Raw genomic sequence first — 14,281 nt, forward strand, 5'->3', positions numbered from 1 at the left:
CAGATATAGCCCATATGCAATTGTCAGGGGTCATTTTTTTTTTTTTGGTTTAACCTGAAACCCGGTGCCTTACAAAGTGTAGGTACTTGGTAAATAGTTGTTAAATTGATGCGATAAATATTATCAGATAACATGCTTTATCAGGGCTTTAAGCTCAGATTATTAGGTTATTTAAAGGATAAATATTCTGCCCCTATATTTATATCTGGGATTATGGTGACATGAAGAATTGCTCTCAGTAGCTCCTATCACTTGACAGCTTCCTTGGTTTTCTTCTTATATTGCTTACTCTTATACCCTGCTTAGGACTGGATTAGACTGCAGGAATATGTACAAGAGAGGGTGAGGAATTGAATGGGATGGAAAAAAGAAACTCTAGTCCTTACCCTGGAGTTTAAAAGAATGAGAATGAGCCTCATGATATCATAGTTGGAAATTTAAATTTCTGTTATTAATATGAAAAACTCTACTGTCATATCATTTATTTCTTGCCATTAGAGATCTGGTAGGGAATTCTAGCAAGTCGGAAGTAGTGAGCAAAGTTGAGGCATCTCTAATTCATAATGAAAATTTATCCTTTCGGGATATTTTTGTTAAAAGTTATTAACATTTCTTAACATGTTTCCTTTTTTAACCTTAAAAATATCCACATTTTCAAAAAAGAGAAGTACATCCATAACTCCACCATCTTGACATTTTAATTTTACATATATCTTCCAGTCCTTGTCCAAATGTATGTTTAAAAATTATTTTACATATTTTTCTTCCGTGCATATTATTTTTGTTTCTGCGTTTCCCTGGGAGGACTGTATTTGCCAGACAAGGGCTCAATTTCTGAATGGCTCCGAGAATCCTAATTTATGCTGCTGTAGAAACTGACCAAAATGGGTTAGCATCCCCTGGGCAGGTATGTCCTCAAATTTAGAAGGCTCAGTTTGGATGCTGAAGCAGGAAGTGACTATGAGCTGTACAATAAAGAGCAGAGCCCAGTATAAGGGAATAAAGATAGGTTTTATAAGAAAAGATGTAGATAGATATTTAAGTAAAACAATTTCAGATGCTAGGAAAGTCTCCCTACCCAACCCAAACAAACAAGAAACAAAAACAAAAAACCCAACTAAACAACCATTACAATAATTGTAGCTCCCCCACTAGTTAACATGTATACTTAAGGTCAGTTTAAGAAAGCACTAACATTTAAGATGAAAAACTTAAAATATTAGGAGTTGACATAAGGTTTACAAAAGGGGCAAGAGAAAATGGCAGTCTCTCTGATAGGAATGGGGAGTTAGGGGCATGGTACAGCCCCTATCCACTTTTCAAGGAAGAAAGCTGAAAAGGTATCCAGGAAACAGCACAAAAGCAAAAAACTGTAAAATTAGGAATTCCTAATTCTGCCAGAGTCAGGTTCTTTCAGATTATTTAGGTCTTATAAGAGAGGATTGGAAGTGAAAAAGCCAGATATAAATTATCCGAAAACTGCAACAGGAAAGACTCCTGCAGGCTCAGAGGACGGCTGTGGAAGTCATTCCTAGGGCTCTCCAGAATGCATCAGGCCGACATCACCTGTTTGCGGAGGGGTTTAGAGCAAGGGAGGGGCCCTGACTCCGGCGAGGAGGGCGCCCACCCCTCGGTTCCCGGAGCTGGTGGAGGCGTGCGGGGGAGCGGGCGGCGCGGTGCACAGGTGGCGGGGGCCGCGCCAGCTGCGCGCCGCGCTCTGCTCCGCGGGTGGGCCGCCAGGCGTCGCGCTGGGGCCGCGGTTGCCCTGGAGACCGAGCGGGGCGAGTGGGCGGCGCGGCGAGGAGCCGAGCTGCGGCTGGAGTAGCGGGGCGTGAGTTGGGGGGAGTGGCTCCCCGGCTGCGCGAGGGGTCGGCTGGTGCTGGGACAGGGCTAGGTGGCTGTGCGCTGCTGGGCGCGGCTGGCGAGCGAGGAACGCGTCTGGTCACAGCTCAGCGTCCGCGGAGCCGGGCGGCGCTGCAGCTGCACTTGGCTCGTCTGTGAGTCCGACGGTCATAGCTCTGCGCGGAGGACAGCGGCCCGGCGCTGGGTCTGGGAGGACGAGGCTGCCCCAAGAGCGCGGAGAGTCACGCCCGCGCCTCTCCTGCCGCGACCGGGAGCTGGGTAGGCGGCAGGCGCGCTCCCTGCGGCCCCGGGATGACTTCTCAGCGCTCCCCTCTGGCGCCTTTACTGCTTCTCTCTCTGCACGGTGAGTAGCCCCAGCCCTTTCCTCCCGGTGGGGCCAGGCTGGGTCGGCGGGCCCGGGGCGAAGCTGTTTGGGGACGGCAAAGAGCCTCCTTGCTTTACCGAGCGTCGGGAGTCCAACTTTCTTAGGGGCAGCGTTCGTTGCTGCGGCCGAGGCTCGCGCGCACCTGCAGCGGCTGCTTCTGCCGCCCGCGCAGCCCAGGTGTTCCTTGTCAGAGAGGTAACTAAACTCGCCCCGCTACCTCCCGTCCCGGGGCCTGGCCCTGACTGTCACCTCGCCGCGCTCTGCGGAATGCAGGATCCTTCTTAGATAACAAACTCCCTCACTCACTGGTCCAGTTAGAAACTGCATTTAGAACCAGTTGCCTTTACTAGGCGGCCCTGGGAAAACTAGAAGTGCTTTTAAAATAATTTGGAAAACTTTATAGCTTTAACGTAACCTTTTAGAAGCCTATACACGTTTTGGCCGAAAATGATCTTTATTTTAAAAATGATTGTATACTGTGCTATACTACAATCGAAAACAAGAATTTATTTACACTCTAGCTTCATCTCCAAAAGACTTAAGTTGGCTCACAAAAATCCATGGAATATAACAATATTAGAACAAAATAAATAAATGTCTTTAAATTTCATGTTAACGGTTTTTAAAACATCTGTTTATGAATTTAGTTTTTTACTCTCTGCTTAATCTTTCTTACATTTTCGGTGAATAGCCATCATATTAATTTAGATCCTGATTTTCATCCTATACAGTGCTGTTTTTGCGTGTGCATTGTCCTGTGGAATCCAGTTTTCTGTCCCATTTATTGCTGAGATTTACTGAGATTTTTTTTCTGAAGGATGTTGTTTAAAAAGCGGGTGCAGTGATTTAGGGAACTTTGTGGTTAACCCTGTTTATTTTTCTGGAGACACCAGCATGTTTCCAGTCATTTTATGGCCTTATTCGAACTAATTTTGAAATAACCTAATTCTAGCCAACTTAAATTGTGCAGATTCATTGAATACGGGAGAAGAGAATACGAAAACTTTCTGTATATCTTCTCCATAGAAACTAATGAAGCTGTAATCATCAAAATTAACTTTTCTAGAGTTCAGTAGGTATATTTTTAGTGATGATGTGCAGACACATCAATATGTCCATGTTATGAACTTGTGCTTCCAAATGTCTTTTGTACTGTTACTAGTTTGAGATGGCCAGTTTTTCTCTCTGTCCTACTACTTTTAAGTGTGAAATAAGAGAATAAATCGGCTTTTTATGCAATCCTTGGACACAGCTCTAAATATTACCAGTATTACAAGAACAACTCGAATTTTTGATAGAACAATCTATTATTAAAGTTGTATATTATAATAAATGCTACTCTTTTTGTAAATAGCATTTGTGTATAGTTTGTTTTTGAATTATTAGGCAGTACTTTAAAAGAGTTGATATAATTAGCAGAATCAGCCTTGCAAGGTCATCTGATTTGTTCTTTTTTCTTCAGCAAAACTGTTCCCAAGCCATACAAGAATGTTTTTAAAGACTTCCAAGGACATCTCAGTTTTGGCAATAACCTGTTATGTAGAGGCATTTTCCACTTTCAAAAACAGTGTTCATTTGTTCAACAGATATTTACAGAGCCATCACTCTGTGCATTTGAGTATCTGGTGGGGATAGGTGGTGGTGGAATACAAAGACGCGTGTGTCTGCAGCCCGTGAGGAGTTTGCATTTTTAAAACAGGCTGTAAGCGTGCACAAATAATTTATGGTACAGGGAATGTATGATTTCTATTTGTTAATGTAAGTATCAAGTAAGACTTCTTGGAAAAGTTTGATTTTTATCTGGACATTGAATGAGTAGGGTGTGAGTTGGCTCAGATGGGAGTGGATGGGCTTTCTTAACCAAAGGAACAGCCTGAAGGAAGGATGTAAAGTGGAACAGGCAGGGGTATACTCTTGAAAGGCCAAGCTGCTAGAGCAGGAGATGTGTGCAAGGGAGAAAGAGCCAAAAAGTAGTTGGGGGCAAGATAGTAGAGAATCCTGAATGCTGCGTTTGGGCTTTATCCGGCTGGCCACGGAAAAAATACTGATGTTCAGTTTCCTTCCTGTGGGGCGGAGAAGAGGATGAACAGTTAGCATGCCTGTTTGCGCTAGCATACCTATCTCCAGGAGAATACCTTGCCCTAACCGAATTTAATTCTTGAACTAGTCAAGGGCAAACTTGGTTTGAATAAATTATTGTTCATCCCCAGAACTTTCAATGTGGAATAGCAGGAGGGGTGTATATCTGAACAAAGTTGGTTCCATTACAAAGGGGTAAAGGGAAATAGATGCTAGATAAATAACCAATAGCAGTGGCCACTACAATGAAATAATACACCAAAGGTAGAAATAGAGGTTCTTTTCAATAAATGAAAGAAAATCGATGTTAATAAATTTCTGTTTCTATTTCTGTTTATTCTGTTTTTTTTTTTGTTATTTTGTTTATATTTGTGGAGTAACTTCAAAGGGAATTTGAATTGAAAAGCTGACTTCTATGTAGTTCTTCCAGTGGGTTAGATATAACTAAAGTGTTTCTCATACTTGTGATTCCTTGAAATAGCAGATAACTTTTCAGAATTTGAGAAAATGTATAAAAAGAAAGAAACGACTACATAAAATGCAATGAAAATGAAAAAAGTCGTGAACCTTTTCAGTGTTACTGTTACTAAAAATTTATTGTAAAATCCAATTTATCAGCTCTAAATTTAATACTGTAATTGTTTTAGAAGAATTCACCTGTTAGTAAAAATCTTTAGTTTGACCTACATGAAAGGTGAAGCTACGGGATGAAAATTTCAGAGATGTTAAGCCTAATACACATGTATATTCAACGTGGACTATTCAGGAAGCAATTTAAATATTAAATTACCAAGCACTTAAAAAGCGTTATGCTTAGAACTGTTGTGAGACACAAGGTAGTTGATGCAAGGGGTAAAAGTACTTGTTTTGGCTTCCCCTCCCCGGGTAACAGTATGTGGTACATTTTGAAATGTGTTTTCACACTTTCATAGTGGAGAGGTTTATAATGAAAATTCTCATTTGAGTCTTCATACTTATGCCATGTGATTTAGTGTCAAACAAGGTGATGTGCTGGTGCAGAAGATTCTTTAGTTGCAGTGAGTAATACAAAACAAGGGACAGGCAGTATGTACTGAGTTGGGAGAAAGTTCAGAAAATTGTGGCCTTCCCAGTAAAACTTTCCATCCATAACTAGTTAGTTAGTTTATTTATTTATTTATTTATTTGAGATGGAGTCTGGCTTTTGTTGCCCCAGCTGGAGTGCAGTGGCATAATCTTGGCTCACTGCAGTCCCCGACTCCCAGGTTCCAGCAGTTCTCCTGCCTCAGCCTCCCGAGTAGCCGGGATTACAGGCACATACCACCACACTTGGCTAATTTTTGTATTTTTAGTAGAGACAGGGTTTCACCATGTTGGCCAGGCTGGTCTCGAACTCCTGACCTCAAGTGATTTGCTCACCCCAGTCTCCCAAAGTGCTGGGATTACAGGCCTGAGCCACTGCGCCTGGCCCCATAACTAGTTTATTTAGAGGAGGAATTCCAAATCTATTGTTATCTAGACTAATGATGATTTTTTATACACTCTCAACACTTAATTATTTTAGGCAGTTTGTGGAGGGTTTGCTGAATTTCTATTTTCTAATTTACTTCAAGTGAACACAGTCATCTCAACTTTCTCTTTCTTTGTTTGGTGAGGGCTAGCTGGCACTAACACATCTCATCCCTGCATTTTGAGAACTGCCCCCACACCATCTGGAGGATCTGATATCTTCTCTTGACCATACTTTGTGAGCAACTGGCTTAAGAGAGGTTGTTGGTTCTTGGGTGGTATTCAAAAAGCCATCTGATTTGAGCTGAGTTTGGTCTTAAAAGTGGAAAGTTAATTAGTTTACTTATTAGTTAAGCCTATCTTACTAAACCATGGAAGGATTTTTTTTTTTCTGTTAACATTTGGGTAATTAATTTTCTGTGTACCTGGTTTTCTACCACCCAAGAAAAAGACCAGAGCAGTGGTTTGCATTTGTAATGGTTTTAAATTGCAGAAATATGAAGTAAGCCACAGAGAGAAAATTTGTTTCCAATTTGCAAATAATAGACTCAGCCAATGATCTACCGTGTCATCATTGCCTTTATCAGATATTATATAGGTACAGTATGGGTCTGCCTCACTCATGTATTACAGAAATAATCATATTTTGATGTGTCACTAAGATTTGTATTTACAGTATAGGATGAAACCCATACAAATTTAGTGTTGTGGATAAAGTCTATTCAATAAAAAGTTATTTGAAAAAGTCTACTTACTGGTTTGTTTTCATTTAGCAGTTAACTCTGTTGATCTTGAGAGAGATATAAGCTGACAGTATTAGAGGACACTTATGTTTAGAAAAGGATCCCTGGAAAGAAGCTGAGATCCTAGAAGGACCGAGTTCAGAAAATTCTTGTACCATGTAGAGTTCCTTGGGAAGATCTTCAGAGAATTAGGTTAACGTTAGCAGCCATTAGTGGTAGTGGGCCAGGGTTTACGGTTGGAATAGGTGGTTAAAGTATAATAGGTTTGTGGGATTGGAAAGCCAATGCCATTTTTTCACTGAGGGTAACAAATATGTAATAATACAATATGACTTTGTGAATGTAACTCTAATGTATTGGGGCCACTTGTAGGCTGGTCTTAAAAGAAACATCAGTTCAATATTTTTAGAAATTTAAGTTTAAATATTTACCAAAGTCAGTTGAAGATCCCAGTGGAAACAGAACAGTGTCCTAATTTAGAGAACCCCTTTACTCACTTTTGCCCAAAGTTTCACTGTTCACAGCAGTCACACTCATAAAACCTTTCTCTTCTGTATTCCCCTTAATGATTCTTTTTTCTTTTTTACTTGTCGTCCTCTCATTCCATTTTGGAAGATGTTATGTTCCTCTGCTAGTAACATCAGGTTCTTCTAAGGTAATAAATCCAGTCCTGGTTCTTTCCAATTATTCAGCTCTACCCATTTCAAGGATTGATATTTACAAAAAAATTAACCCTGGAGCCAACCAGGCAGACACAGAAATCACCATAGAAGCTGCATTGGTGGGGTATGTGGGAGTGTGGGCATAGTTATATGCTAATATTTTCCCCTTGTTTAATGAAGTTAACTTTATAATAGAATTCCCTTTCTCCCCCTGTGCTTGCCCTCTTTCTCTCTCTCGCATTCTCTCTCTCTCTCTCTCTCTCTCTGTGTGTGTGTGTGTGTGTGTGTGTATTATCCCCAAAAGGCAGTACCGTGTCTACCATGCTGGGCACTATAGTAATGCTCAGTAGGTACTTGTGAATGAGGGTTTACTAATATAGGTGGTACACCTGAGAAGACTGTTGTTTTTTTCGTATTTTAAACTTTTTATTTTGAAATATAGATTCATAGGAAGTTGTAAAGAAATGTACAGAGTGGTCCCATGCACACCCTTCACTCAGCCTCCCCTGACGTTACCATCCCCCAAAACCAGAATACAAAATCAAAATCAGGAAATTGGTGTTGGTACAATCCACAGAGCTTATTCAGATTTGTCTAGCTTTGAGCGCATTTTCTTTTTTAAAGAAAAATAAAATTTTTGTTAAAAATTTCTTTAGGGATTTGGTGTGACGATATCAGCTTCAACTAATCTTTACACCTTGGTAAATATTTTGTGGAACAGGTGATAGAGATCAATTTTCATAGTTTTTTTTTTTCAAATTTTATAACTTCTGTGGAAGTTTATTCAAAATTTCAATACTTACAAATCTTTTGAAATTGATTTTTAGCTTATCTTTAATCCTAAATATTTGAAATATTTTTTCCTAAGGAATTCGGAAGCTTTTGCTTCATGTTGTAAGGAATGATCTTGGACTTTTGGCAATTTCTGTAGAACCTTGAAGTTTACCATTTTCATGTCTGGTATTCTTAGTCTGAGGGACCTGTATGTTAGAACTAGTCTCCCAAGAACAGAGATAATTACTTAAAATAACATCTTTTGTAGCCTGAGGCCTCCCTCCTTCTCCCTACATTACTGTATACAAAGCACTGGAGACACTTTTCTAGAAATAGGAGCATTAACTATAAATGGACCTTACGCTGGGGGAGTTTGGCAAGACCGACAGTGGTCTGCCTCTCCTATTCCCTTCCCTCCTCCTGAAGTCTGTGTATTTCCATTCCTAGTTTATCCCAGCCGTGATTTATACCCTTATGGACCACACTCTCAGTCTGCAGTATTTATTCATCTCTCAAAATGTCAAAAGTCGTTTACTAATCATAAATCCTCCACTATATGCTTTAAGATGGCTTAAATAACATCAAACATCAAGGCTTAATACTTAATCTTTTTTTTCTCTGGGCCAGGTCCATGACTGTCAGGTATATAACTTCTGTTAGCTCCCATGGGTCAAGATCATTAGCCAGAACACAGAATACATGGCAAAAACAGAGGCTACAGTACTGTAGTAAACATCACTTCTTGCAGAACATATTCAAATCAGGCTAACATTTTAGGCGTTTATTGGTTAAGAAAGTTTATAGTACAGTTCACTTATGTGTATTGCCCATGTGTAAATACAGATAGCCTTGTTGACCAAGACTTAAGACGGTATGGAGGGCATGTGAAAAATTGGTTAACAGTGTACTGCAAAGATTCTTAAACTTCCTGGCCTTAAAGATTATTGGGGCTTTAAAGATTATTGAGGACCGCAAAGAGCTTTAGTTTATGTGGATTATGTCTATTGATACTGTATTAGAAATTAAAAGTGAGAAAATTTAAAATAATATATTAATCTGTTTAGAAACAAGGCATCCATTACACGTTGACATAAATATTTTTATGACAAGTAACTTTTTTTCCCCCAAAACGGAATAATATTAGTGAGAGAAGTGGCACTTTCACATTTTTGGGACCCTCTTTAATGTCTGGCTTATTAGAAGACAACAGATTCTCCTATCTGCTTTTGCATCTCATTTTTTGTGATATGTCATCTTGGTTTGGTGGAAAATGTGAAGAATATCTGGTCTCACACTGATATATAGTATTTTGACAGCATTTTCAGATAATTTTGGATATTCATCTTTGGTATTCTACCAAAACATGATATGCAGTAGTTTCTTAAAGACTGGTTGAAATATGGAACCAGAAACCATATCAGTGAACATTTCCTACTTGTTATATTAAAATCCATTGGTTTATCTTGTACTTTGAATGGATCTTTTACTCATGCATGATTTTTCATAAATCTATGCATTGATCATTGGAAAATACTGGTTCACTTTGTTACATAGATCTTACAAATGTTACTATATTACATTATATAAATTTAAAAATTATGTTTATCAATATGACCACTGAGATAATCAGAACAGTCTTTTAAGTATTATGAAGCTGCTAAGCTCACAATGTCAGATACAAGTTTTACCAAATTTTAATATTTGCTTGAATTTTATCATTGGCCGCAAATGACTGTCAGTTATTTCACTTGAAGTGATGGTCTCATTTTGTACAGTTTTGAGAAAATGTCTGCTAAATATATAAGTTTGAATAACCATAGTCTGTGAGTTGTTCATTCAAGTAGATATGAAGGAAAGTGATTAGTTCCTTCAGCCTTGAGCTCAAATAATTGCACCAGTGCCTTACTTTGGGATGACCATTTTGCTTCAGTATGCAGCATAAGTGGTTTTATACTACCCATTTTGTCACACAGAATGGTGACAAAGGTCAAGATTTAATGAAATTATTGTTATTGCTTCATCAAAGACATTCTTTAGTGAAACTGGATTTTTTTTTTTTTAACTGTGACTACATGGTGGCGAAGACTGCAGTGACGACTAGTACAGTCTAATACCAAGGCCTTGACCTGTGTTAAGGTGCCAACAGTTTCACCCACTCCTGCTTTTGTACCATCAATGCACATGTTAACCCGGGGAAAAAGGCACAAAACTCTACTGTTAGTAAGAAAACTAGTTTTTACTACACAGACTTTCCGAAAGGGTCTTGGGAATCTGCATCAGTCCATGGACTATACTTGAAATGCTGGTATCCGTAATAGAATGTTAGATTCTCTTTTTTTTGAAATTGCTGTAGAGACAACTAGCCATATAATATATCTGTGCTATATGGGGTGGCATTAAATAGAATCTACATGTGTTATTTTAAAATAAAAAATGAACTCATTTGAAATTCTTTATTTTGTATTATAATTTAAAAACATCTAAAAGTAACATATTCTAGGGTAAAAACTCAATGAAGAAGTATTTAAGAAGTTTTTTAAGAAGAATTTTTGTATTTTTAGTAGAGATGGGGTTTCACCATGTTGGTCAGGCTGGTCTTGAACTCCTGACCTGTGATCCGCCCACCTCGGCCTCCCAAAGTGCTGGGATTACAGGTGTAAGCCACTGTGCCCAGCCTAGTATAGACATCTTACCACATCTGTTACATGGATCTACCTCATTCTTTTTAATAGAAGTTTAGTATTTCATAGCAAGTATGCCATAATTTTTAGCTGTTTCTCCATTATGCACATTTGTGTTTTCTCTGATTTTTTGATATTCATAATGTTTTAGTGATTATCTTTGTATATATACCCTATACATTTATATAGGTATTTCTGTGGTCTAGCTTGCCCAAAGTGCAATTGTTTGGATGTACACATTTAACATTTGGGGAGAGACAAAAGCACTGTCGTAATTCAAACCCAATGTGTCTGACTATACAAAGCCCATGTAAAAGTTCATGGGCTTTGTATAGTCAGACACACTGGGTTTAAATTATGACTCATCATTTCTTTGCCCTATGACTTTGAGAATGTTATTTAATGTCCTGAACTTGAGTTTTTCTTGTGAAATGGAGATGGCCTTCTTACTGTGTTGAGAAGTACTAAATTAAATGAAAACTGTTATCTGTAAAGTGGCTAGCATAGTGCCTGACATAACAGCAGGTGCTCAGTTAGTGGCACTTACTGTTACAAGGATTGATCAGTCCCAATTTTTAAGTCAGGAGATGAGTCTATTGCCACTGGAGCTGTGGCCTAGGGCATAGCACATAATTCTCCAGGCCTGCTTTCATTTGCAAAATGAGGGAATTAGACTAGGTAATCTCTTGTTCTTTTCCAGTTCTATAATCGTGTGATTCTTTGACATGGTTTCCAGTATTGAAAATATTTGTAATAAGATAAAGTGGAGAAATTATGTGGCTGGTTATAACATGTTTGTAAAACTTTTCCTAAAATAGTTACTTGACTTTCCTCTCTCTCTCCCCCTCCCAGTATAATAAAATGTTATAGTAATTTCTATCCTCAGAATTAAAACTATCTCCATCTGTTGTAGAAAGATTACAAAATGTCATTCGAATATAGTCTTATTTTTAAAATTTATTTTAAAATTGATTGCTGCTTATTTTGACTTAGGCTGTATGCATACCTATTTTTTCTCTTCAATCCTTTGTATCATGGACAGATCTTGTATGTGTCAGGAAAGGGTCAGTTCAAAGCAGGCTGTAAGTATGACAATATCTTCTTTTTACTTCAATCACTGTATTCTAATCCTTTAACTTGATTTTTATGATCTTTCTCTGATTTTCTCTGATAATGAGCCTTCTTTGTCTAAGCCAAGCATAGATGTCTAAATTTTAACTATACTAGGTTACGTGATAAATATAGACATTTTACTAGTGTTATTATTGATTAAAAGGGACAAGCTTGTGAGCTTAAAAAAAAAAGCAAGTTTTAGGCAGGGATATAGTAATACTTAAACTGAAAGCTTTGGAGGGGTGTGGTTAGGGCATATCTTAATTTTGATTTTATATCATTGATTATATCATCAATAGTGTTGCCTAGCTGTTCTTTTTTTGCATTTTCATGAGAGAGGTTGTTTTTGCACAAAGCCAGGTGGTCTCTAAAATGGATAGAATTAGTTACATTGACAAAACTTAAATAATTCTGAGATTCATAAACTCACTGCCTAGTATTTTATCTTGGTAAGTAGAATCTGTTTTCAGGTCATTAAATTTTTCCTGAAACAAGCATACTGATAAGAGATGGTTCTTGAATTTTGTACTCCAACATATTAATAGTAAAAGAAATTTAAACATGATTCATTTTCATGAGAATATTTTCTAAAATTGTGACTTTTGATTCTTTGTAATTTGTGATTTCATTGTCCTCAGAACAGGACAAGTTTTAGTTGCTTGTTGATTAATATGTGTTTTCATTCTCAGTCTTAACATTTGCATTTCTTTGAACAAATTAATTTTGTGCTCTTATCCGCCCAACCCCTTACTCCCACCGCAGTTATTTTGAATTTAGGGAGTTGAGTTATCTTTCTCATTAATAAGAAAGTATAATGTTGTGAGCTACAGGGAGCTGGACAAGTAAGGTCTCTTAGAGCCCTTTAATTCCATAATGTCCTTGATCTGATGAAGCCGCTCGGTAAATCTCTTCACAATTTCCATGACCAAGCCATCTGCCTGCATTAAAATAAATCAAATCTGCTTACTCCTTCAGTGTCTAACAAATATTCTATAAACTGATGATGATGAAGACCATGAACACAAAAATAATTTGCAGTCTTCAGCACTTCCTTTTGAGTTCTCAGCTGATTCTCTTGACATAGTGGGGGTCGGCCTGTTAGCTTTTTCTTCGGCTTGAGTGGAGAGTAGTGAAGTCCATTCTCCTAGTCCTTTCCATTGTATTTATCCCAGCTGTGGCAAGTGAACTAATAATGTTCACGTTTAGGTTAAACTTCACAAAACTTTACTTTTTCTTCTACTTCATGTATATTAATTAGACAGATGCACTTAGATTTATCTAATTTTATATGTGGCAGCTTACATATGTGTAAACTGGGTGTGGGGGGTGCATACATGTGCATATGTGTTTTTAAATCTCTGGCAGGCTGATTTTGTATCTGGTTCAGGCTTCTGATATTGTCCAGACTTTAGGAACTATGTCAATAGTATGCTGTAAAAGTGCATGATCCCATAGCCCATTTGTAGGCAAAAATAGTTATTTTGTTAACATCTTGGAAAGCATTGAATTTTTGAAGTATTTCTTCTTCGTGATCATCTTACTATCCTTTCTTTCCTCACCACATTTTTTTTTTTTTTTTTTTTTTGAGATGGAGTCTCGCTCTGTCATCCAGGCTGGAGTGCAGTGGCGCGATCTTGGCTTACTGCAACCTCCGCCTCCCAGACTCAAGCAATTCTCTTTGCCTCAGCCTTCCGAGTAGCTGGGATTACAGGCATTGGCCATGACACCTGGCTGATTTTTGTATTTTTAGTAGAGACAGGGTTTCGCCATGTTGGCCAGGCGGGTCTCGTACTCCTCACATCAGGTGATCCTCCCGCCTCAGCCTCCCAAAGTGTGGGGGTTACAGGTATGAGCCATCGTGCTCAGCCAAAGACATTTTTTTTTTCTAGTTTTGGCCTATAATGAATAATGCTGCTGCAAATGTTCTTGTGTGTGTCTTTTGATGCATATCAGAATGCATTTCTGTTGGGTGTATCCCTATGAAACAAATTGCATATATTTAACTTTAGTAGGTATGGCCCATTTTCTGAAGTGGCTGTGCTGGTCTTTCTCCCACTAGCAGTATATGAGAGTTTCATTTCCTTTACATCCTTGTCAGTGGGCACTAGGTATTGTCAATCTATTTTATTACTTCAGCCATTCTGATAGGTGCATAATGGCATCTCATTGTGTCTGTGTATGTATGTAGGTGTTTTGTACTTCCCTGATTACTAATGAAATTATACCCCTTTTCCCCTTTTTACTAGCATTTAGGTATTGTCTTTTACAAATTTTCTATTCAAGTCATTTGCCAGTTCTTAAAACAAATTTATTGAGATATAATTCACAAACCATATGGTTCACCCATTTAAAGTATACAGTCCAATCATTTTTGGTATTTTACATTATTTTAAAAATTGTGGTAAAATATATATAACATAACATTTACCATTTTAACCATTTTCAGTATATGATTCGGTGGCATTAAGTACATTCACAGTGTTGTGCAGCTATCACCGCTATTTCCAACACTTT

At 38.2% G+C, this 14,281-nt stretch overlaps 1 protein-coding gene across 2 annotated transcripts in view; it reads left to right on the forward strand.

Moving 5' to 3' along the window:
• Positions 1–1,773: 1,773 nt before the first annotated feature.
• Positions 1,774–14,281, forward strand: part of IGSF11 (immunoglobulin superfamily member 11) — a 127,627-nt gene continuing 115,119 nt past the window's right edge. For both annotated transcript variants that reach the window (XM_003261842.3, XM_030802227.1), the window contains exon 1: positions 1,774–2,206. In XM_003261842.3, coding sequence (XP_003261890.1) covers positions 2,155–2,206 — 52 coding nt within the window. In that variant the 5' untranslated portion in view covers positions 1,774–2,154. The remainder of the gene's footprint in view (positions 2,207–14,281) is intronic.

Source organism: Nomascus leucogenys, chromosome 21, assembly GCF_006542625.1.
Source record: "Nomascus leucogenys isolate Asia chromosome 21, Asia_NLE_v1, whole genome shotgun sequence".
Lineage (NCBI taxonomy): Eukaryota > Metazoa > Chordata > Mammalia > Primates > Hylobatidae > Nomascus > Nomascus leucogenys.